Here is a 22,000-nt window from a genome sequence, read left to right on the forward strand (position 1 = left end):
GGGGCCAGGCCTCATCCTCCAGGACGATCAACTCCCCTGATATAAGGAGAACTGCGTCCCCTCACTGGAAACAGTCCCACACACTATGGGGAAGGCACTTCTCCCCTCTCTCAGCTACAAAACTGGCTGGGATGTATTTTAGGACTGTCAGTATATCCGGTTATTATACCGCTGCTAGATTTATACAGTGCAGCTGCTACCAAAGACACTCCAGCTAGATAAACCAGTTGAATTAAAGCAAATCAAGACAAACAACTCCCGGGGATCTGCTGGAAGATGCCAGCGCCAAACCCACAGAGGTTAAAGGACCAGGGATCACCCTCCTTCGAGTCACAGCCTGGAATCTGTGCAGGTGTTAGGTGGACAGTGTATCGGGGGGAGCATCACCCAGGGGAGACTGCTAGAGAGAAGCCCCTGACCTTTTCCAATGCCCACTTCTCCCTCAAAGGACTCTAAGTATGGGTCTAGCACAGCGGTTAGGAGTCACGCACACCTGGGTTCCCATGGTCCCTGGGCCATCCCAGCTGAGACCCTAGCAAGCCCTGAGCCTCAGTGGCTTCAGCTGATTGAGGGAGATAACCTCCTCCCACCCCCACGCTGTTAGGGGGACTACATGATATAAACAGGGACGCCCAGCATAGGAAGCACTCTCTGAGAGCAGCCAGCTTTGCTGGTGCTGGGAGACGCCTGGAGCCTCACTGGCCCGGGAGGGGTGCACACCAGACCCACATTACCGACTGGAAACAAGGGCTCACAATCAGCCCTACTTATTCCAAAGCCACTGCTGAATCCATTTTGTGCTCCTCAGCAGAAGGTAGATGGGGAGGGACCGAGACTCTGTCCATATCCTTGACCTACTTTATTTCTCAGGTTTTGAGGCAAAAATGACCCTGCTAAAATGCAAAGGACTTCGGGACTTCCCTGGTGGTTAAGAGTCTGCCTGCTAATGTAGGGGACACGGGTTCGAGCCCTGGTCCGGGAAGATCCCATATGCCGCAGAGCAACTAAGCCCGTGCCCCACAACTACTGAGCCTGTGCTCTAGAGCCCGCAAGCCACAACTACTGAGCCCACATGCCACAACTAATGAAGCCCACGCACCTACAGCCTGTGCTCTGCAACAAGAGAAGCCACGGCAATGAGAAGCCCGCGCACCACAAGGAAGAATAGCCCCTGCTCGCCGCAACTAGAGAAAGCCTGCATGCAATGAAGACCCAAAGCACCAAAAATAAAATTAATTAACTTTAAAAAAAATTTAAAAATGAATGAAACTGTAAATTAGTTTAAATAAATAAATAAATAAATAAATAAAATGCAAAGGAGTGACAAACCCACGTGTTGGTGAGGACACAGAGCCACGGGCACTCTCACATATACCACTTTGGGAAACGATTTGACAGCATCTTCTAGCAATGAACATATGCCTATCTTATGACCAGCAATTCCACTCCTAGGCCTGTACCCAGCAGAAATGCATCCATGCATTCACCAGACATGTTCTAGAATGTTCATGGCAGCACTATTCAAAATAACTGAAAACGGGAAACTACACCCCCTCAATAGAAGAACAGATGTGTACTTTAATATAAAGTTGTTTTTTTATTAAGTGGCCCTGATTTTAAAAAAATTAAAAGCACGTGTAACAGGAATTCCTATATTAACATGGGACGTGCTCTTTCGGCCGCACTCCTCAGCAGACTGCTGCCATGGGCCACGGGATCTGTGGGCAGAGGAAGGGCGCCAGCTCCACGTTCCGCGTGCACGTGAAGCACCGAAAGACGCCGCGTCTCTGCACACCGTGGACTTTGCCAAGCAACACAGCTACATCAAGGGTATCGTGAAGGACACCATCCACGACCCGGGCTGCAGCGTGCCCCTTGCCAAGGTGGTCTTCCGGGATCCATACAGTTTTAAGAAGCGGACAGAGATGTTCATCACCACCGAGGGCATCCACACCAGCCAGTTCGTGGACTGTGGCAAGCAGGCCCAGCTCAGCATCGGCAGTGTGCTCCCGGTGGGTACCGTACCTGGGGGCACCCACATGTGTTGTCTGGAGGAGAAGCGTGGTGACTGGGGCAAGCTGGCCATAGCCTCTGGAAACTATGTGACTGTCATCTCCCACAACCCTGAGACAAAGAAGACCAGAGTGAAGCTGCCCTTGGGCTCCAAGAAGGTCATCTCCTCCACCAACAGAGTTGTGGTCGGTGTGGTGGCTAGAGGTGGCCGCGTTGACAAACCCATTCTGAAGGCCAGCCGTGCCTACCACAAGTATAAGGCAAAGAGGAATTGCTGGCCATGTGTGCGGGGTGTGGCCATGAACCCTGCTGAGCGTCCCTTTGGAGGTGGCAACCACCACCATATTGGCAAAGCCTCTACCATCCTCAGAGATGCCTCTGCTGGCCACAAAGTGGGTCTCACTGCTGCCCACCGGACTGGGTGTCTCCGGGGAACCAAGACTGTGCAGGAGAAAAAGAATTAGGGCTGAGGGCTCAATAAAGTTTGTCTCTTTCACAAAAACAAACAAACAAACAAACATGGGACGTGACGTTTAACTGTCATACTCATGGGGTGTATTGTGTGCCAAGCACTGTGTCAAGGGCCATCATGGCACCTGCCTGCGCCCCTCTGTGCCCCTCTCCATTCCCTCAGGTGCTCCAGTCCAACACCGGAGCCATTCTTCATTTCATCTTCTCCCTGTTCCCCGCAATATCCAATACACAGGCAGGTCCCATTGGTCCTACTCCCAAAACATCTAATTCACCCCCTTCTGTTCATCTCCATTGCCACCCCCTAGTCCACGCCCTATCATGTCTCCCTGGACCACACAAGGGTCTCCCAACTGGCTGTTCCCCTGTTTCCTCTGGAGCCCGGCCATCTGCCCCACTGCCAGCTCATTCTCCACTTTGCAGCCAGAGATCTTCTTAAAATATTTTGTTTTCTGGTGCAGTATTTTTTTCCAGCACTTTTTGAGACAAAATTGACAAAATATTTGTAATTTGATATCTTGAATGGGAAATACATCCACATGGTTCAAAACTTTAAAAAATGTTTATATACGAAGTTACCGAGGGAAGAGCCTTGCTCCCATCCCTACCCCCAACCACCTAGTTCTCCCCAATCACTTGCCTTCCAGCTCTTCACAGGTTGAAGCTCTTCCCTCCAGTTTCCTTATACAAACACACCAGCAGGAATACACACTTGCACTTCTGCCTTTTCCACCCAAAAGATGGCACAGTGCACATCCTGTCTTCACTGACAGCACGTCTACATGGCAGGCATGCTCGTTCTTTTTTATGCAGCATGGAATTCCACTGTGTAGAAGGATAGACTGTAATACTCCCCTAGCGATGGATAGTTGAGCTGTTTCCAGTCTTTTGCTATTTCTCAAGGCACTGCCATGAATGACCTCCCACCTATGTCATTTCTCATGTATGAGGCAGTACGCTGATAGATCATGCCAAATGCATCTTCCACAAGCAATATAAGACAGGGTCTGCTTCCACAAACTCTCACCAAGAGAATGCGTTCCCAAAGTTGCGGATTTTGGCCGATTTTCTCAAATTGATGAAAAAAGGCATCTCAGGATCGTTTTAATTTGCACTTCTCTTATTCGAGTAAGGCTGAGCATCTTTCCTGTGCTTTTCCTTTGTGTTTCTATTTGTTTTCCTTTCCTATGAATTGTTTATATCCTTTGTGCCTCTTTCTATTGGGTTGTTGATTTGTTGTTGTTGTCGATTTCTAGATTTTGAGGCGTAGCTACAAAGGTATTCTCCTACTCCAAGATTTCAAAGGGAATCTCTCCTGTTTTCATTTACTTATATGGTTTCACTTTCTACATTTAAATGTCTTGAAAACATAAATCAGATCACACGACACTCCTGCCTAATATCTTCAGTGACTTCTCATTGCACCCAGTATGGAATCCAGACAGCTCTCTGTGACCCTCAGGTCCTGCCTGCTGTAGCCCTGAGCACCCTCGCTAGTGCCCACTCTCTCTTCAGTTCCGTGAGTGCGTGTGATCTGCTGAGTTCTCCTCCCGAGCTCTCCTCCGAGCTCTCCTCCGCCTCAGGCTTTGCAGCCACTGTTCCCTTCAGATGCAAGGCACTTCCTCCTCCACTTCACCCCATGCCTCCTCTTACCCTCTGGTTCTGCGATGCCAGTGGCAATTACAAAGCCCAGGGCCCAGTGGTGCCAACAGTGGTCCTGGCAGTGTCTTCTGTGCACAAGACTTGGTGGGCAAGACGCCCTCCTACCGTCTAAGCAGACAGTCAAGGCAGTCCAACTGAATTACAATGCCAGCCACGTATGTAATTTAAAGTTTTCTGGTAACCACATTAACAAAGGTTAAAAGAAGGTGGAATTAATTTAATATATTTTATTTAAGCTAACATATTCAAATTACTATCATTTCAATATGTAACCAATATAAAACAATACAATGAACTTTATACATTTTTTCTCACTAAGTCTTCAAAATCCAGTGTGGGTTGTACACTTACACCACATCTAAATTCAGACTTGCCACATTCCAAGCGCTCAAAGGCAAGGAATGGGGCTGCGCTGTTGGACAGGGGCGCAACTCTAACCAGCAGGGTCCCGGTGCTCATCCCGGGACGCCGTTTGCCTGTCACACCCGGCGCCTGCAGCGCAATCCTCCCGGGACCAGCCCACCGCTCGCCGGGCGGGGCGGGGCCAGAGCAGCAGCCCCGCCCCGCCCCCCGGCAGCGGCCCACAGGACCCGGCTGAGCACAGCGCCGGGCGCTCCAGGCGGCCTGCGCGGCCCACTCACCTCGCCAGCGCCTCCACAGAGCCTACAATCGGCGCACCGCCGCCCTCACCGCCGTCGTACAGCACGCCTGAGATGTCAAGCAGCACCCCGCGCACGCCGGCCAGCCGCTCGCCCCACGCAGCCATTGCGTCCCGCCTGCGCCTCGGCCCCCGCGTCCCAACCGGCGCCTGGAAGCTGCGGCCGCGCTCGCCGCGCAGGGTTGCCTGGGAAGTGTAGTCCCGCGGGCGGGGCGGGGCAGAGCTGGGCCAGTGGGGCGTGGCCGGGCGCAAACCCGGCAAGACGGGCGCTGCTTCCCGACTCCCGAGTCACGCGCTCCCAAAATGGGAGCCTTTTCACCTGGACATCAGTGGATAAAGGGTCAACCTCCCTAAAATTGGAGCAAGGCAGATTGGGACGAGGAGGCAACCGGAAAAGTAACAAAAATTAAAGAGAACAGGCAAGACCTTCATTGGTGTTTTCCTGTGGCCCGATGACACTCCTAACAGCAATGGAGATAGTTGGGCCCACAGACTGGACGATGCTGCGCGCCTGAGAAGCAATGATAAGGTAACGAATCTCTAAAGACATGTATGAAGTGTAAGCTATGATGCCAGAACAAGGTGGAAGAAAAATAAATGTTCAGGGACCGGAATTGTTCAAGAAGTGATAAGATGGCTACTGACAGAAATATTATGCCATGAAAAAAGGAAGACTAGGTTACAACATGAAAAACGCTCACGATATAACATTGTGTGAAAAAGCAGAGGGACTTCCCTAGCTGTCCGGTGGTTAAGACTCGGCTTCCAATGCAGGGGGCGTGGGTTCCATCCCTCGTTGAGGAACTAAGATCCCACATGCGGAGTGGTGCAGCCAAAAAAAAAAAAAAGCAGAATGCAAAATTGTATGTAGACCTCTGCCTACAAAAATAAGGCGTAGGAATGGCTGAGAAGAAAATGGGAATATTTCAATGTGTTAGCCCAGTGAGATTTTGGATGAATTTTTACATTCTATTTAATGTTACATCGTTTTTGTAATAAATAAAAGTTGGTAGAAAAGGGGAAGAGTTTCCTTAACTGCCCTTTTGACCCTTTCAAGTGTTTAAACTGAAACTTCAAAAAATTTGACTTCTGGGACTTCCCTGGTGGCACAGCGGTTAAGAATCCGCCTGCCAAAGCAGGGGACACGGGTTCAAGCCCTGGTCCCGGAAGATCCCACATGCGCGGAGCAACTAAGCCCGTGCGCCACAACTACTGAGGCTGCGTTCTAGAGCCCGCGAGCCACAACTGCTGAGCCCGTGTGCCACAACTACCGAAGCCTGTGCACCTAGAGCCCATGCTCCGCAACAAGAGAAGCCACCACAATGAGATGTCCGTGCACTGCAATGAAGAGTAGCCCCGCTCGCCGCAACTAGAGAAAGCCTGCGCACAGCAACAAAGACCCCATGCAGCCAAAAATAAATAAAATAAATAAATTTATTTTTTAAAAAATTGACTTCTCTTAGCCTGACTTAACTTTAAGTTTTCAAAAAAAGACCATATTAGGGTGGCCATTTTGTTTCAGGCTCTTGATTCACAGATGGCATGAAGAATTCATCAGAATATTAGAACTTTAACCCAGTTCAATGAATCGTGCGTGTCATGTTGATAAGTTTACTAGGAAAACTGTGTACTCCGCTGATTTTACAGGAGAAATATAAAATATAGTTCCTGCCCTTTGGGGATTTACAATCTGGTTGGGGGAGAAATGAATATGAGACCTCATATTAATCATGGTTCTTGGGCTTCCCTGGTGGCGCAGTGGTTAAGAATCTGCCTGCCAACGCAGGGGTCATGGGTTCAAGCCCTGGTCCGGGAAGATCCCACATGCTGTGGAGCAACTAAGCCCATGCGCCGCAGCTACTGAGCCTGTGCTCTACAGCCTGTGAGCCACAACTACTGAGCCAGTGTGCCACAACTACTGAAGCCCACACGCCTAGAGCCTGAGCTCCGCAACAAGAGAAGCCACCACAATGAGAAGCCAGAGCACCACAATGAAGAGTAGCCGCTGCTCGCTGCAACTAGAGAAAGCCCACACACAGCAAAAAAGACCCAATGCAGCCAAAAGTAAATAAATAAAATAAAATTTTTTTAAAAATCATGGTTCTTAGTTGCAGACAATAGAAACTTCTCCAGCTAGAGGGGTAAGTTTATACAAGGCATCAAGGAGCTTACAGATTTCCAGGGGGACTGGGTAACCAAGCTCAAGTACCACACAGCAAAGAGCCGTGCAGCTCTGAGAAATGCCCAATTTCATTGTTCCACTGAGACCACTGCCCCATCACTTGGCTCTTAAGATGACAGGAACCTGATAGTATTGCCCCGAAAGAACCAAATCCACCCACCATACCTTCAGAGAATTCTCCCTCTCCGCCTATGGTCACCATCTCACTTTCACCATGTCTGGCTTGGTGGAACCTAGTGCAACCTGCAAGGGAGTCTGGGAAATGCAGTGTTTGCATTCCAGATTCTGTGGTACAGGAACTGAGTGAGTCCGTCTGGATAATCTACCACGATCATCATGAGCCATACATCACCCATGTATAGAGCTTCAACTCTGTGGGCTTAGTGGGTCCCAGGGTCCAAAAAGGTCTAAAGTGTGATCTTTGCCTTTGAGTCAAGACTGGGCAGAGAACAAGATGTACACGTTTAAGATTACTGATCAAACGTGTGCAGAGTGCCAGTGAGTGACAGACAAAGCCAAGACGATGGACTCTGTGGGCTGTGGAGGGCGGCTGTGGTTTCTGAGCAGAGGGGCAGCCTGAAATGGACCTTGAAGCATGGCTGGGCTTTAGCTTCATGCCAAAGAGGAAGAGGAGAAAGGGCACTTCTGCCTGTGGTGGTGAGTCCACGCGTAGTTCTCCCTCTCCCATTAGCTGGGCATGACTTTGGGCAAATCACTTTCTGTATCTAAGATTATGGAGACAGAATAATGGCTCCTTGAAGATGCCCACATCCTACTTCCCAGGACCTGTGAGTGTGTTACCTCCCATGGCAAAGGGGACTTTGCAGATGTGATTAAGCTAAAGATCTGGAAATGTGAGATTATCCGGGATGACCCACATGGGCTCGATCTAATCACAAGAGTCCTTATAAAGGAAAGATGGAGGCAGGAGAAGAGTCAGAGGAGGCAGGAGAAGAGTCAGAGGAGACATGACAACACGTCATGCCGAGATTTGAAAATGCTATGCTGCTGGGCTTGAACACGAAGGAGCCACGAGCCACGAAATGCAGGCAGCCTCTAGAAGCTGGAAAAGGCGAAGAAATGGATTCTCCCCTACAGCCTCCAGAGGAGCACAGCCCTGAGAACACCTTGATTTTAGGAGTTCTTGCCTCTAGAACTGTAAGAGGACAAATTTGTGTTTTTTAAGCCACTAAGTTTGTGGTAATTTATTACAGCAATAATAGGAAATGAATACAGGGACCCGAGTCTCTCACCTGAAGAAGGACATGTTGGTCCAAGGCAACAGATCTCTCTAAGTGTGGGCTCAGACCTAACCCAAAAGTCCATGACCTTTCTTTGGATGTAACAGAAGAGCATTGTATAAGTTAGAGTTGTTTTGGCTGCATGTAACAGAAATCCACCTATAGTCGCTCAACCAGATAGACTTACTCTTTCTCATATATCAAGAAGCCAAGAGGACTGGAGAACGGACTTGAGGATATGGGGATGGGGAAGGGTGAGCTGTGACAGGGCGAGGGAGAGTCATGGACATATATACACTAACAAACGTAAGGTAGATAGCTAGTGGGAAGCAGCCGCATGGCACAGGGACCGCCTGGAGGGGTGGGATAGGGAGGGTGGGAGGGAGGGAGACGCAAGAGGGAAGAGATATGGGAACATACGTATATGTATAACTGATTCACTTTGTTATAAAGCAGAAACTAACACACCATTGTAAAGCAATTATACACCAATAAAGATGTTAAAAAAAAAAAAAAAGAAGCCAAGAGGAAGTCAGCCCTGGGCAGGTACAGCAGTTCCCAGGAACACTGGGAAATAGTCTACCTCCAACTTTCTGCTTCACCATCCTTAGGCTTTCACCCTCATGCTGTCAAGATGTCTGCTGTACCCCCAGGCATCATGTCTGCATTTCAAGAAAGAAAGGAAAGGAAAAGGGAAAAGGGCCTCTGACAACTGAGTCTTGCCCTTTATACCAGGAAAAACAAAAGCTGCCCCAGAATCCAGACCCAACAGATTCTTGTTTATATCTTTTGGGCCAGAGCTAGTCAAGTGGCACATTAACACTCCAGCGTGCAGGGATGTAAGAGCTTGGCCTCTTACATTTCCAATAACAAGTCTACAAATCATGTCTGAATTTCAGCTTAAATATGAATCCTTCCAATCCTCTTTTGCTGTAGTAGATGTGTGTATAATCCTTCCAGACTTGCTTGTATTAGCTAGGACTCTTTGGTTGCCAGTGACAGAAACCCAACGGCAAATGGCTTAAATTTAAAAGGAATTTATTGGCTCTTGTAACCAGTCTAGCAATTGATGGCTTCAGATGTAGCTGGTTCTAAGGCTCGAATGGTGGTGTTCTGGGCTCTCTGACTCTCCATTTCTTGGCTCTGCCCCCTTCTCTGGGTTCACTTCCTTCTCTCCGTGTGGCCAGGCTCTCTCTAGGCAGTGGGGAGGGAGGGCTGTGGCAGTTCCAGGCCACAGAGCCCTGGGTAAACCATATGGTAAAGAACATTTTCCTCAATTTGGCCTGATAGTTGCAGAAAGAACTCTGACTGGCCCTCATGTCTGTGTTCAGGGGGAAGAGGTACTGTGGTGATGCAGCCTGACTTAGGTGCCGAGGAGGGGCACTTGAGTAGAGCCTCACCACGGCCACATAGAATGGGGGAGGAATGCCCCCAGCAAAAGGCAGGACGTTGTAACAAGAGTGTTATGGTCTGAAAGTTTATGTTCTCACAGAATCATGTGTTGAAATCCTAACCCCTAAGGTGATGGTATTAGGAGGTGGGGCTTTTGGGAGGTGATTAGGTCATGAGGTTGGAGCCCTCATGATTGGGACTAGTGCCCTCATAGAAGAGACCCCCGGGACTTCCCTGGTGGTGCAGTGGTTAGGAATCCACCTGCCAGGGCTTCCCTGGTGGCGCAGTGGTTAAGAATCCACCTGCCAATGCAGGGGACACGGGTTCGAGCCCGGGTTCGAGCCCTGGTCCGGGAAGATCCCACGTGCCGTGGAGCAACTAAGCCCATGCGCTACAACTACTGAGCCTGCATGCCACAACTACTAAAGCCCGTGCACCTAGAGCCCGTGCTCTGCAACAAGAGAAGCCACCGCAATGAGAAGCCGGCGCACTGCAACAAAGAGTAGCCGCCGCTCACCGCAACTAGAGAAAGCCCACACACAGCAACGAAGACCTAATGCAGCCAAAAATAAATTAAAAAAAAAAAAAAAAGAATCCACCTGCCAATGCAGGGGACACGGGTTCAAGCTCTGGTCTGGAAAGATCCCACATGCCGCGGGGCAACTAAGCCCGCATGCCACAACTACTGAAGCCTGTGTGCCTAGAGCCTGTGCTCTGCAACAAAAGAAGCCACTGCAATGAGAAGCCCACACACCGCAACGAAGGGTAGCCCCTGCTTGCCGCACCTAGAGAAAGCCCATGCGCAGCAATGAAGACCCAACGCAGCCATAAATAAATAAATAAAAAGAGAGACCCCAGAGAGCTAGCTCGTTCCTTCCACCATGTGAGGACACAGTAAGAAGTCAGCTGTCTGCAACCTGGAAGAGGGTTCCCCCCAGAACCCGAACATGCTGGCACCCTGATCTTGGACTGCCAGCCTCTAGGACTGTCAGCAATACATTTCTGTTGTATATAAGCCACTCAGCCTGTGGTATTTTGTTTTAGCAGCCCAAACAGACTAAGAGAAAGAAAGCAGGAAGAGACACCGTGCAGGCAAGATTAGCAGATGTCTACTACCCACAGAGACCCTTCATTCTGACCAAAGTCTGGTTTTCCCTGGAAAGTGAAACCAGACCAAGGGAGGCCTACCTGAGCCAAGGAGTTCTGTCTTATCACGGTGGACCTCAGTGAAAAAAAAAAGTAGAGATCCATTGATCCAGAAGTGTCTCTCCAGCTTTAGTGTGCATTAGAAGATTCCTGCGGGAGAGAGCCTGATTGGTCCTGCAGGAGGCCACTCCCACCCTGGGGCCCTTGATTGGCGATCCCACCACTACCACATGTAAGGGGGATATCTGAGCAAAGTCAAATTACCAGTACCAGAAAAGGGGATGAGAATGCTGATCCCGAAAAGCAAGAGATGTCCGCCCGGGCTGGATGGAAGCCCACTGCCCACTCGCCAGGATCCAAGGGCTGGCCAGAGTTTCTGAGAAGGTAGCACGCATGGGTAAGGGACCCGTACACATCTTACCCGGAACCTAGCTTGTCCAGGGACCAAGGCTGCACAAGCAGCTGGAACAGATAGTGAAGAGCCTGGCATTCAGTGCAGAGGCCTTTAGTCTTCACCCCACGAACCACAGTAGCCGTGGAAACACCCAAACAGTGAAGGTGGGGTCACTTGACATATGCATGGCTGGAGTGGCAAACTTGTGACCCACAGACCTGTTTCTGATGGCCTGATTTTCAACACTGTGAACTGATTACCAGCATTGGAGATGTCACGTAAGAGTTCAGATTTCCGGGCTTCCCTGGTGGCGCAGTGGTTGAGAGTCCGCCTGCCGATGCAGGGGACACGGGTTCACGCCCCGGTCCAGGAAGATCCCACATGCCGCGGAGCGGCTGGGCCCGTGAGCCATGAACGCTGAGCCTGCGCGTCCGGAGCCTGTGCTCCGCAACGGGAGAGGCCACAACAGTGAGAGGCCCGCGTACCGCAAAAAAAAAAAAAAAAAAAAAGAGTTCAGATTTCCAGTTTCTCTGAGGCAATGTGGAGATCTGGCAGCACTGATCAGCCTTCCTGCAAGGGCACCACCCACCAGCTGGAGCAGCAGCCCTTCAACGTGAGTCGCAGGTACTCCAGCCGGCCAGGGTCCTCGGCCAGCTGGCTTGCTCATGGAGGCCAGGGCTGTCCCTCCAAGGGCTGGAGTTAGCATAGCCATGTGAGGTGAACAGCCTGCTGGGGCAGCAAGGCTGCAGGCAGGGAGGCCAGGAAAAGAAGATTAAAGGCATGCATAACAAAGGACGAAATAATGCCATTTGCAGCAACATGGATGGACCTGGAGATTATCACACTAAGTCAGTCAGATGGAGACAGACAAATATCATATGATATCACTTGCATGTGGCATCTAAAATATGATACAGGTCTCCCCTGGCAGTCCAGTGGTCAAGACTCCGCACTTCCACTGCAGGAGGAGCGGGTTCAATCCCTGGTCAGGGAACTAAGATCCCGCACGCCGCTTGGTGTGGCCAAAAGTTTTAAAAAATAAAAATAAAATAAAATAAAATAGGATACAAATGAACTTATTTACAAAACAGAAACAGACCCACAGACATAGAAAACAAACTTATGGTTACCAGAGGGGAAAGGAGGTGGGGGAGGGATAAACTAGGAATTTGGCATTAGCAGATACAAACTACTATATATAAAATAAATAAACAACAAGGTCCTACTGTATAGTACAGGGAATTATGTTCAATATCCTGTAATAAACCATAATGGAAAGGAATACGAAAAAAATATATATATCTGAATCACTTTGCTGTATACCAGACACAAACACAGCATTGTAAATCAACTATACTTCAATTAAAAAAAAAAAAGATTGAAGGCATGAAATTTGGGCACAGAGGTGGGGAACAGAGGACTTTGTCCCCTGCCTTGCAGGAAATCACCCAAGAATGCTAGATCATACAGATCTCCATTCAACCGGGAAGCAAGCGCTTCATACACTTGCCAAGCCCTACCTTTCTCCCTTGTCTATATTCTGCCTGTGCCTCTCTTTGTACGGTATGAACATGGCGTGTGATGCTCACAGTCAGAAAGAGCCTGCATTGTGTCCCTGTTCCTTCTGCCTCTGTCCTTCCCCAAGTCTCTCCTCATGTGTCCTCAGCTTGTCACTTGGCATTTTTCCCCCATTCTCTTTCCCCCAATGACATGTCTCCACTTTTCCAGGTGCCCAGAGCAATTTGGTTTGCCTGGCAATTCCCTTCTCTTGGGTTTCTCCTGGGAATATCTTAAAACGTTAGAAAACACTGAATGTAAGAGCTTCCAAAACTGCATCCCAAAACCTGCACCACGGTATCCTCCCAGGCAGTGCCAGGGCTCTAGTCATTTTCTCAGAGGTCATTTTCCATATCCCATTTCTGTGTGTAACTTTGAAGGAAAGCCGTTTGATAAATGTCTACAATTGGACTTCACCCTGGGGCAGGAATGTGACTTCCTTTAAGAGAAGAACTTTACCGAACCAGGCTCTGAAATCTCACTTCCCTGGTTCAAATCTCAACTTCACCACTTCCTAGCTCTGGGGTCGTGGGCAAACTTGCTCTTAAGCTTGGTTTTCTCGACTGTAAGTTGGGGATATAATAGTGCCTGCTTCATGGGGTCGTGCATGGGGAGGGTTAAATGAAATAACCCCAAATAAGCAAAACCTTAGCCAAGTGCCTGGTCCAGAGCAAGTGCCCAAGAAAGGAGAGCAATTACTGTTAATACTAATTGTCGCTCTCAGGACAATCCCCCTCCCATTGTTTTCTCACCTTCTTGGATGCTTCCTCCAAATTTCTGAAATAAAGAAATTGATTGTTTTTTTAACCTGTTGATTTCCAAAAAGAAATACTGATTTCTTAAAGCAAGATATATTAAGTAAACATTTTTATTTGGGTTGCAGACTGGGGACAGGTGGGAAGGCTACACTTAAAGCTTTCACAAATCAAAGCCTCCGAAGTAGGTTTTTTAGAGGAATGCTTGCTCTGCTTGGCAGTCAGAGTTCAAAGCCCTGGGAGGGAAATGGTAAACTAGCCTTTAATTGTAAATGAACTCTCCAGCAACAAGAGATACAGAGTCAAGTAAACATTTAACAACTGATTCTGCTGCTCCCAGTAGTTTCTTTTTAACATCCAGTGCCTCGCCCCTCCCATTCTGCAGCCAGACTTCAGTTAAAGAAGTACGCGGTTCACTACTCCCCCTTTGTCACCGAGATGTGCCTTATGAAGCTGTCTCTTGGCATTAATGTCCTACCCCGTGGGCTGGCCCAAACTGCAGGGTTTTACCTAGAGAATTTAAGTTGTATTTTATTTCAGAAACATAAGATTTTATCTAAGGTGCTTTAACACAGCTCCGAAGACTGCTCTCCCTCTGCATGTGCTGCAAATTCTCTCCATTGTTAACGCTGTTCACGGCTCTGGCAGCAGCTTCTCAAGGCTGTGCTGGAATTATAGGCCACTTTGTTTGTGGAATAGCTCGGGAAGCTTGGCACCATTGATTTGCATCAGTGCCTCCGGAATAGACTTTGCCTCTCCTTAAAGATACTATCTAAACTGTGAAATTCATTAAATAGCCCCAGAAATAGATCAGGTTATTTAACACGACATCCCTAATGGCGCAATATCTCAGCTGTCTGCACTGATAGTGAACATTGTCTTGGATAGTGTTATCAGCCCAGGACACCCGCTATGAATATTGATCCCGAGCTTGTTACAGCCATCACTTGCCATCAGGACAGGTCAGGGAATGGAACCCACCTAGCATCAAAGCAATTTAAAGACAGCACTCAGGCGGAATTTTAATGCCCACGCTGAAAACACAAATCAACTCCGTGCACAGGGGGAAAGTGGCTTGCTGGCTATGGATATCCTTATTACATAGGAACACCTTGTGTATAAATACACGCATGAGGACGTTAGCAAGTCAACACATCTCCAAATTGTTCCTATATGAAGTCTCACTGCCTTCTAGTCATTTACAAAGCAGGTGGCCAGAAACACAATTCCCCAAGGCACGCTCTCCCCTCACCAAGTTGAAGAATTTAACCTGTTCTTTGGGTGGGGTGCTTCTCTTTAAGCTGTGGGTGAATAAGAGGGAGCATGTTCTATTCCTGCAATGTCGATGGGAGACACCGCGCTGTTTCTTGTGGCGTCTGTCTCCAGATGCCAAGTCCTGAGTGCAAGGGTTCACATAACCTTGTGCTGCACTGAACACACATATCAGAAATAAAGGACAAGGAAAAAAGAAAGACAACTAACAGGAGTTTTTAAGATTCACAGTCTTAAAGCACATGGCCTTTATGTGTTCTTGACTTTCCAATTTGTTGCTTCTACTTTCTCTGCTCCTTTTCTGTATTTAACACCTGTGGACCTCAAAGGAAAAATGATTCATATTATTTGAACAAAATTTTTGGAGACAATTGATAAAGTGAAATGAAAATGACCCAGGTTTGGTCTGCCCTGGCTTCTGCGCCTTACATGTCCCTCTGGTTGGGGGCATTCGGTGCCCTCTGGAATGCCAGCCCACCTTCCTGTGAAAGTGGTTTCAATATTTCTTACAGAACAGATAAGAAGAGGGACCATGGGATGCCAGAAACGTCCATTCTGGAGCTCCCTTAAAGAGATCTATATCTAGCTACCTTGAAGAACCTAAATATGAAAAAATATGAATGTGGGTGGAAAAACGTAAAAGGGGACTGGGATCAGTGGGGAGGGAGAAAGAAAAGAAAGATTTAAAAAAATTTTTATTTTATTGAAGTATACTTGATTTACAATGTTGTGTTAATTTCTGCTGTACAGCAAAGTGACTCAGTTATACATATATACATTATTTTTCATATTCTTTTCCATTATGGTTTATCACAGGATATTGAACACAGTCCCCTGTGCTATACAGTAGGATCTTGTTGTTTAAGGTTTTTTTTTTTTTTTTTAAATCAAGTGAGAACTGAGTGAGAAAGACTTGTCAAAACAAAAAACAAAGTACCCTATCTGTGATCTGGAAGGTTCTGTGATTGGCAATCCATGTTCCTGGGTACCACGGTTTAGTGCCATGGCCACCTGCTTTGGTTTTCCCAAGGCCCACATTCCCTCTGATGGGAGGTGGTCCATTGGGCTTGGCCAGGGCACTTCCTGTTCTGATTTCCTTTTAAAAGCACAATCCATCTCTGCTTTAGGACTGAAGCTGGCTTGAATTTCGGCAGGGCTTTAAAGTCCCCAGGGAATACAGTGGCCGCCTCTGGGAGGGGCCACGAAGTTTGAATGAGAAAAGCTCCTAGAAGCTGGCCTGTAAGACCTTCTCTACAATAACGGAGGGGATTAGCAGCACACACCCCTCCCTCCTCCCCCACGCACTTCAGTGAGAAGGTTTCTCCTCCCCTTCCTACTCCTACCTGACCGGACAATCTTAATTGCCAAGTCATTGTTTGGAAACCCCATGGGGCAGGGAAGAAAGGGACAACAGCCTTAGAGGTAGTTCTGGGCAGAGGGGTAGAAGCCTCAGAATCTGCCGCTGAGATAAATGCTTAGCGCTCAGACTTCTCCCCAAACCACAAAAGGGAACAAAAGAATGTTAAGAAGGGCCTGGCTGGTGGAAGCTTCCCCAAGGACTGATGTACACCATCCCACGGGACTTGGTGGGGCAAATGGAAGCTTTTACAATTGCCTCTGTTCTTTGACCTTAAATCCAAACCAGGCAAACACCTTTTAACCTTTTTCTTCTTGGGGCTAGGGGGAGGATGAGGGTCAAAGATGCAGCCTGATTCCCAGAGACCCAATATCTGTGCACGTGATCAAACCTGTGACTCTGAAGAAGGCCTGAAGGGCATCAGGCATTGTGCTCGGCGTCCCTGCAGGCCAGGGCAGCCACCCTCACCTGGCTCACCTGCCCTCACCAGGGCATCTCACCTGGCTCTGAGACCGCAACCCGCAAGGTTTCCAAAGCGGCAAGTCCTCTTGGTGGGGGTTCAGACATCTCTCCAAAACCCCTGCTGCCCTCTGGCCTCCAGAGTGGAAGGAAAAACCTCTGACACAGTGCGGGACTTTCTTTGTTATTTCCTAGCGAGCAGGACGTACTGAAAAGAAAAATGGTCCGGGAAAGAAGCCCTGGGTTCGAATCCGGACTCTGTCACCAACTAACAGTGACCCTGGGCAACGTCACTTCTCATCTTTGAACCTTAATTTCCTCATCTTAAAGCTGGGATAATAGTCTTGCCAGGCCACGCCCACCGCACAGGGATGCTCAGAGGATCAAACGAGATCGCGCAAGTCTAAGGGCTTTGTAAACTGTAAACTGTGAGAACATGAGGGCTTTTAAATCCGAGGTGATCAGGACTGAGGCCATTGCTGTGATTCACTGGCGAGGCAGGAGATGTGCTGAGCGTTGCCTTGAAGTTATCAGTGCTGGCCTCAATTGCATTTCCAATTCAAAGGCGGGTGCACTGGGGGAAGGGTGCAAATCGTAGCCCAAGTCAGGGTGGGTGTATTGGGAGGATCTCCGGGACGAAAGCGTCCGGACTTCCCTCCCTCGCGCACCCCGAGTTTCCGCAGGTTGGGCGGAGGAGCGCTGAGCCGGCGGCGCTGTCCCGGCGGGAGCGCGCATCAGACTCACCAAGGCGCCCCCTCGCCGAGGCTAGAGGTCCCCGAGCCTTAGTCTTGGGGCTGCTGCGAGCGCGCCCTGCACTTGGCGGGGACCTGGGCAGCCCAAGTGCCAATCCACGCTCAGCCCCCCGCGGCTCTCTCCACGCCCCCCTCCCCAGCTTCTCTTGGCCGTCCCGACCCTCCTACCGGCTGAGAACTGCGGCCGAGCCACAGCCGAAGGCAAGCCCGAGCGCGGCCATCCCGGACTCCGCGCCGCCGGCCTCCGGCCCGCGGGCGGCGGGCATGCTGGCATGGCAGGACGGCGGGGCCAAGGCGGCTCCCTCCCACCACAAAATCTCCTTCTCGGTTCTGGACATCCTGGACCCTCAGAAATTCACCCGCGCTGCGCTCCCAGCCGTGCGCCCTGCTCCCCGGGAAGCCAAGAAAAGTTTGGCAGAGGCCGAAGCAAGGAAGGACTCCAGCCGAGACCCGGCCCGGCAGCGAGAGACGCCTGGTAAGGATGCGAGGCGGCCTCCGGCCCCGGAAAGCCCCAGCTTACATGATACGTTGGGAAGGTGGGAGGGAGAGCCGTGGATCGGGTGAGTAGCCCTTAGCGGCGTCTTCCCCAAGGGGAGAAGGCGCACAGGACCAGGCGCATAATTAAATTGACGCAGAAAGAGGGCCTCCAGCATCCTGGGTCAGGGATTTGCCACCGAAGCCTGTCCCTGCTTACCCGCCAAGCAAGCAAGCACCCCAGCTCTGATTTACTCGCAGAGGAAACTCTTACCCAGCGCCCACCTCGTCCAGGCTCATTCATTTATTGGGCATTTAATTGTCCCCTATGTGCCAGGACCTGGGCTAGAGACTGAGATAAAAGTCAGCAAAAACTTCGAAACCTGCGAGGTAGACAGCATCCTTAACGAGGTAGACAGCATCATCTCTCCATTTTCTGGATGAGGAAGCTGAGGCTGAATCATGTGTCCTAAGTCTTAGTAGGCAGTGAGGTCCGGTTTTCGCACCCAGGGCCCACTTCCAACCATCCAGAGACAGCTGCAGAGACTCCGCTGCCCCGCACGCTCACTCTCCCCAGATCCAATCGTTGACTGGGCTGGGGCCGGAGTGGGGTGGGGTGACGGGAGGCTGTTGGTCCTTTCTCCCCAAAACCCTTTTTGATTTAACCCCTAACTCTGGGAATTCCTTGGCGGTCCAGTGATTAGGACTCCACCTTCCACTGCAGGGGCACGGGTTCGATCCCTGGTGGGGGAACTGGGATCCCACAAGCCGCGTGCGGCAAAAACAAACAAACAAAACAACTCCTAACTCTGGAGGACACCAGACGAGGGGTCCAGGAAAGTTTGTGTCTGAAAGGAAAGACAAAAAACAGCAGGACGCAAGCTGGGTGAGGCGCGGGCACGAGGTCCCCTGGAGGGACGCCAAAGATCGGAGGCTCAGGTCAGGGAGAGGCTTGAAGTCTCGGCGGCTCCCCCGCTTCCCTTCCCCAAGTTTAGCGGTGATTGTCTGGGGCTCTGGGCGCCTCTGGCGGCTGCGCTTGGGCCTGGGCGGTCTGCCTGGTAATTGTTCGGATCGCCCCTTGCAGGGGCCGCTCTCCCCTTTCCCCACCCCCATGATCGATATTCTATTACTGGCGCCTGCATATCTCCTGCCCGCAGCTTGCAGGTACCGACTTCAAACCCCCTTTTCCCTGTCTGATCCTAATATTGTTCGATTAAAACTTACCTTTAATAGATGACATCTATCGATCCGGCCCCGCACAAATCTGAAACTCTATTAACACGGCAGGAGAAAGAAGATGGGAAAGAGGGAATTTCACTTTAAAAGGGAGGAGGGGGCGCTTAATAACTTCTTTTTTAATTGCTGGCAGTTCCAGGCCAAAATAGGCTTCTAGGGACCGGGGAGACAGCCCCAAACGCACTTGACATATAGATGTCTTAATGTACAGCGATAAGGTTGTCCAATAAGGTCGTTATTCTTTCTTAATGCGGAGTGTCACTCTTTCATTCGAAATACACTTCTCGGACGCCTACTAGGTAGTAGGTGGGTGAAGAGAAAGCGGGCACTACAACACTCGCTAACTCCCACCTCCTGGAAAGGGCTTGCAACTAAGAGCGGTCGTGGGGGTGAGGGCAGGGAGCGCAATTCCGGAGAGGGGCAGGGCTGGGCTCTGGGTTGGGCAGAGAGAGCTGCCTGCTCTGGGGACGACGAGGGCCAGGTCTAGGGACCAGGACCGGCCGGGTAGTTCCGGGCTTCTGATCACCGTCCCCTTCTCCCCTAGATGCTGCGGGCCGAGGCGCCGGCTTGGCGTCCCCCCTGGAGGGCTCTGAGGCGGAGGAGGCGGAGGACGAGGACTTGGAGGACGCAGGGCGGCGGCAGCTGCGGGAGCGGACTGCGCGCCTGCAGGAGGCCCGGACGCGCTCCCCCGAGGCCCGGGCCGCGGCATCGGCGGCGGGAGAGAGCAGCGCGGGCGGCCTCGCGGGCTCCCCGGGCTCCCCGCGGCCCCGGCGCCGGCGCTCAGAGCCCAGCTGCTCCAAGCCGCGGCGCGCGCGCACCGCTTTCACGTACGAGCAGCTGGTGGCCTTGGAGAACAAGTTCCGGGCCACGCGCTACCTGTCTGTGTGCGAGCGCCTGAACCTCGCGCTATCGCTTAGCCTCACTGAGACGCAGGTCAAAATTTGGTTCCAGAACCGCAGGACCAAGTGGAAGAAGCAGAACCCCGGCGCTGAAGGCGCGGCGCAGGCGGGAGTTGGCGCGCCCCAGCCTGGGACTTCGGCGGGGGCGGGCGGCGGCGGCGGTGGCAGCGGCGGCGCGGGGGCCAGCCCGGGTCAGCTGGGCCCGGCCGCGCATCCTTTCCAGACTTTCCCCTCCTACTCGGCGGCCAACGTCCTCTTCCCGGCCGCCGCCTCCTTCCCGCTGACGGCCGCCGCCGCCAGGGGCTCCTTTGCGCCCTTCCTCGGGCCCTCCTACCTGACCCCTTTCTACGCCCCACATCTATGAACCCGGAGCCCCTCGGGCCCCACTTCGTCCGGATTCACGAGTGATTGGCGTGGACTTGTGGTCCCCACCCCACGGAGGGGCGCCAACGCGCAGGGACTGCCCCCTCCTGGTGCGCGGGTGTCTGCGCGCCCCCTTCCCTCCCCGCTGCCGGGAGGCGCCGCCAGAGGGCAGGGAGAGGCCGCCTGCCGACTCCCCGCCGCGCGCCTCCCCGCCTAGCTGAACCCTGGAATTCACGCGGTCCACTAAAGGGGGTCAAGGATCTGCCATCTTTAAAAGTGTCCGGAGACGGAGGCTGTCCTTAAACCTTCCCGTTTCTGGACCTTGTTCTTCACTTTCGGTCAGGCTTAATTCAGTTCAAGGGTTCTTTCTGAGGGTCTGGGTGTTCGGCGGCGCGGGGCTAACCCAGCGGCGGGGATGGTGTCCAGAGGGAGACAAGACCCGCCCTCCAGCTGCTCACACCTAGGATGGAATCTTCAAAGGCTGTGGCTCACTCGGAGGGTAAGGAGCGTTCCCTTTTCACAGCTGATTGTTTCCCATTTCATACTCGATTACTGGCCCAAACCCAGCGATTCCTTGCAAATGCCGAACAAAGTTGGAGAAAGCTGAGTCTGTGAGCGCACACTGCCGCCGTGAAATGGACTACTTTTTAAATGCATAATACTCTACATTTTTAGGTCTTCGTTTAAGGTTAGGACTTGAGCGCGACTCTCATTCCAAACAGGCTCTCCACAGGCTATTCCTGAGAAAATGTGTCCCTGATTTTCCGGAGGAGACCGGAAGTTCTTTTGGGAAATGCAACAGCTTTATCGCTAGACTTGCCAGCTGAAGTACACGCACTTCCACATCATTGCAAGTTTTTTTTTCTTTTTTTGTGGCACGCGGGCCTCTCACTGCTGTGGCCTCTCCCGTTGCGGAGCACAGGCTCCGGACGCGCAGGCTCAGCGGCCATGGCTCACGGGCCCAGCCGCTCCGCGGCATGTGGGATGATCTTACTGGACCGGGGCATGAACCCGTGTCCCCTGCATCGGCAGGCGGACTCTCAACCACTGTGCCACCAGGGAAGCCCCCACTGCAAGTTTTGAGAACAGCTTTGATAAACCACGGCTATGGCCCCAAAGGCATAAAGATAACAAAGAGACAAATGGCTCAACTAAAATCTTGAGGTCTATGCATGAGACTGCCCATTTGGGTATGCAGTATTGGATACTGTAAAACTTCAGTCTTGGCTAATATGTCTGTCCCAGCAAATCCTAGACTCCCAGTAGTGATCGAACCCGGGGGAGAGTTCGCGCCTCCAGCACACGCTGCAGTCATGAATTGGACTATATATATATATATTTTTTTTTGCAGTACGTGGGCCTCTCACTGCTGTGGCCTCTCCCGTTGCGGAGCACAGGCTCCGGACGCGCAGGCTCAGCGGCCATGGCTCACGGGCCCAGCCGCTCCGCGGCATGTGGGATCTTCCCGGACCGGGGCACGACCCCGTGTCCCCTGGATCGGCAGGCGAACTCTCAACCACTGCGCCACCAGGGAAGCCCTGGACTACTTTTTTAAAGCACAAACTCAACGTTTTTAGAGCTTCATCTAAGATTCTGACTTGAAAGATACTCTGTTCCACACAGACTCTCCAAGATGGCATGGTGAACAAGCAAAAGGTCGTTAGGAGCTGTAAGAGAAATAATTTTGGGGTGTAAAAAGCTACCATGGAAGCAAAAA

The 22,000-nt window shown here is 51.1% G+C and overlaps 2 protein-coding genes and 1 pseudogene across 3 annotated transcripts in view; 2 read left to right on the forward strand and 1 right to left on the reverse strand.

The window, feature by feature from the left end:
• The window catches only part of LHPP (phospholysine phosphohistidine inorganic pyrophosphate phosphatase), a 141,069-nt gene extending 135,430 nt beyond the window's left edge, over nucleotides 1-5,639 (reverse strand). For both annotated transcript variants that reach the window (XM_060033880.1, XM_060033879.1), the window contains exon 1: nucleotides 4,788-5,639. In XM_060033880.1, the coding sequence (XP_059889863.1) occupies nucleotides 4,788-4,912 (125 nt within the window). In that variant the 5' untranslated portion in view covers nucleotides 4,913-5,639. The remainder of the gene's footprint in view (nucleotides 1-4,787) is intronic.
• Nucleotides 1,581-2,477, forward strand: LOC132439544 (large ribosomal subunit protein uL2-like; annotated as a pseudogene).
• An 11,936-nt stretch (nucleotides 5,640-17,575) lies between the features above and the next one.
• Nucleotides 17,576-20,284, forward strand: NKX1-2 (NK1 homeobox 2). Its single transcript, XM_060033875.1, has 2 exons — nucleotides 17,576-17,786; nucleotides 19,566-20,284. Exons 1-2 carry the CDS (start codon nucleotides 17,576-17,578, stop codon nucleotides 20,282-20,284), a joined length of 930 nt encoding a protein of 309 aa, XP_059889858.1.
• The last annotated feature ends 1,716 nt before the right edge of the window (nucleotides 20,285-22,000 follow it).

This window comes from Delphinus delphis, chromosome 16, assembly GCF_949987515.2.
Source record: "Delphinus delphis chromosome 16, mDelDel1.2, whole genome shotgun sequence".
In the NCBI taxonomy this organism is placed as follows: domain Eukaryota; kingdom Metazoa; phylum Chordata; class Mammalia; order Artiodactyla; family Delphinidae; genus Delphinus; species Delphinus delphis.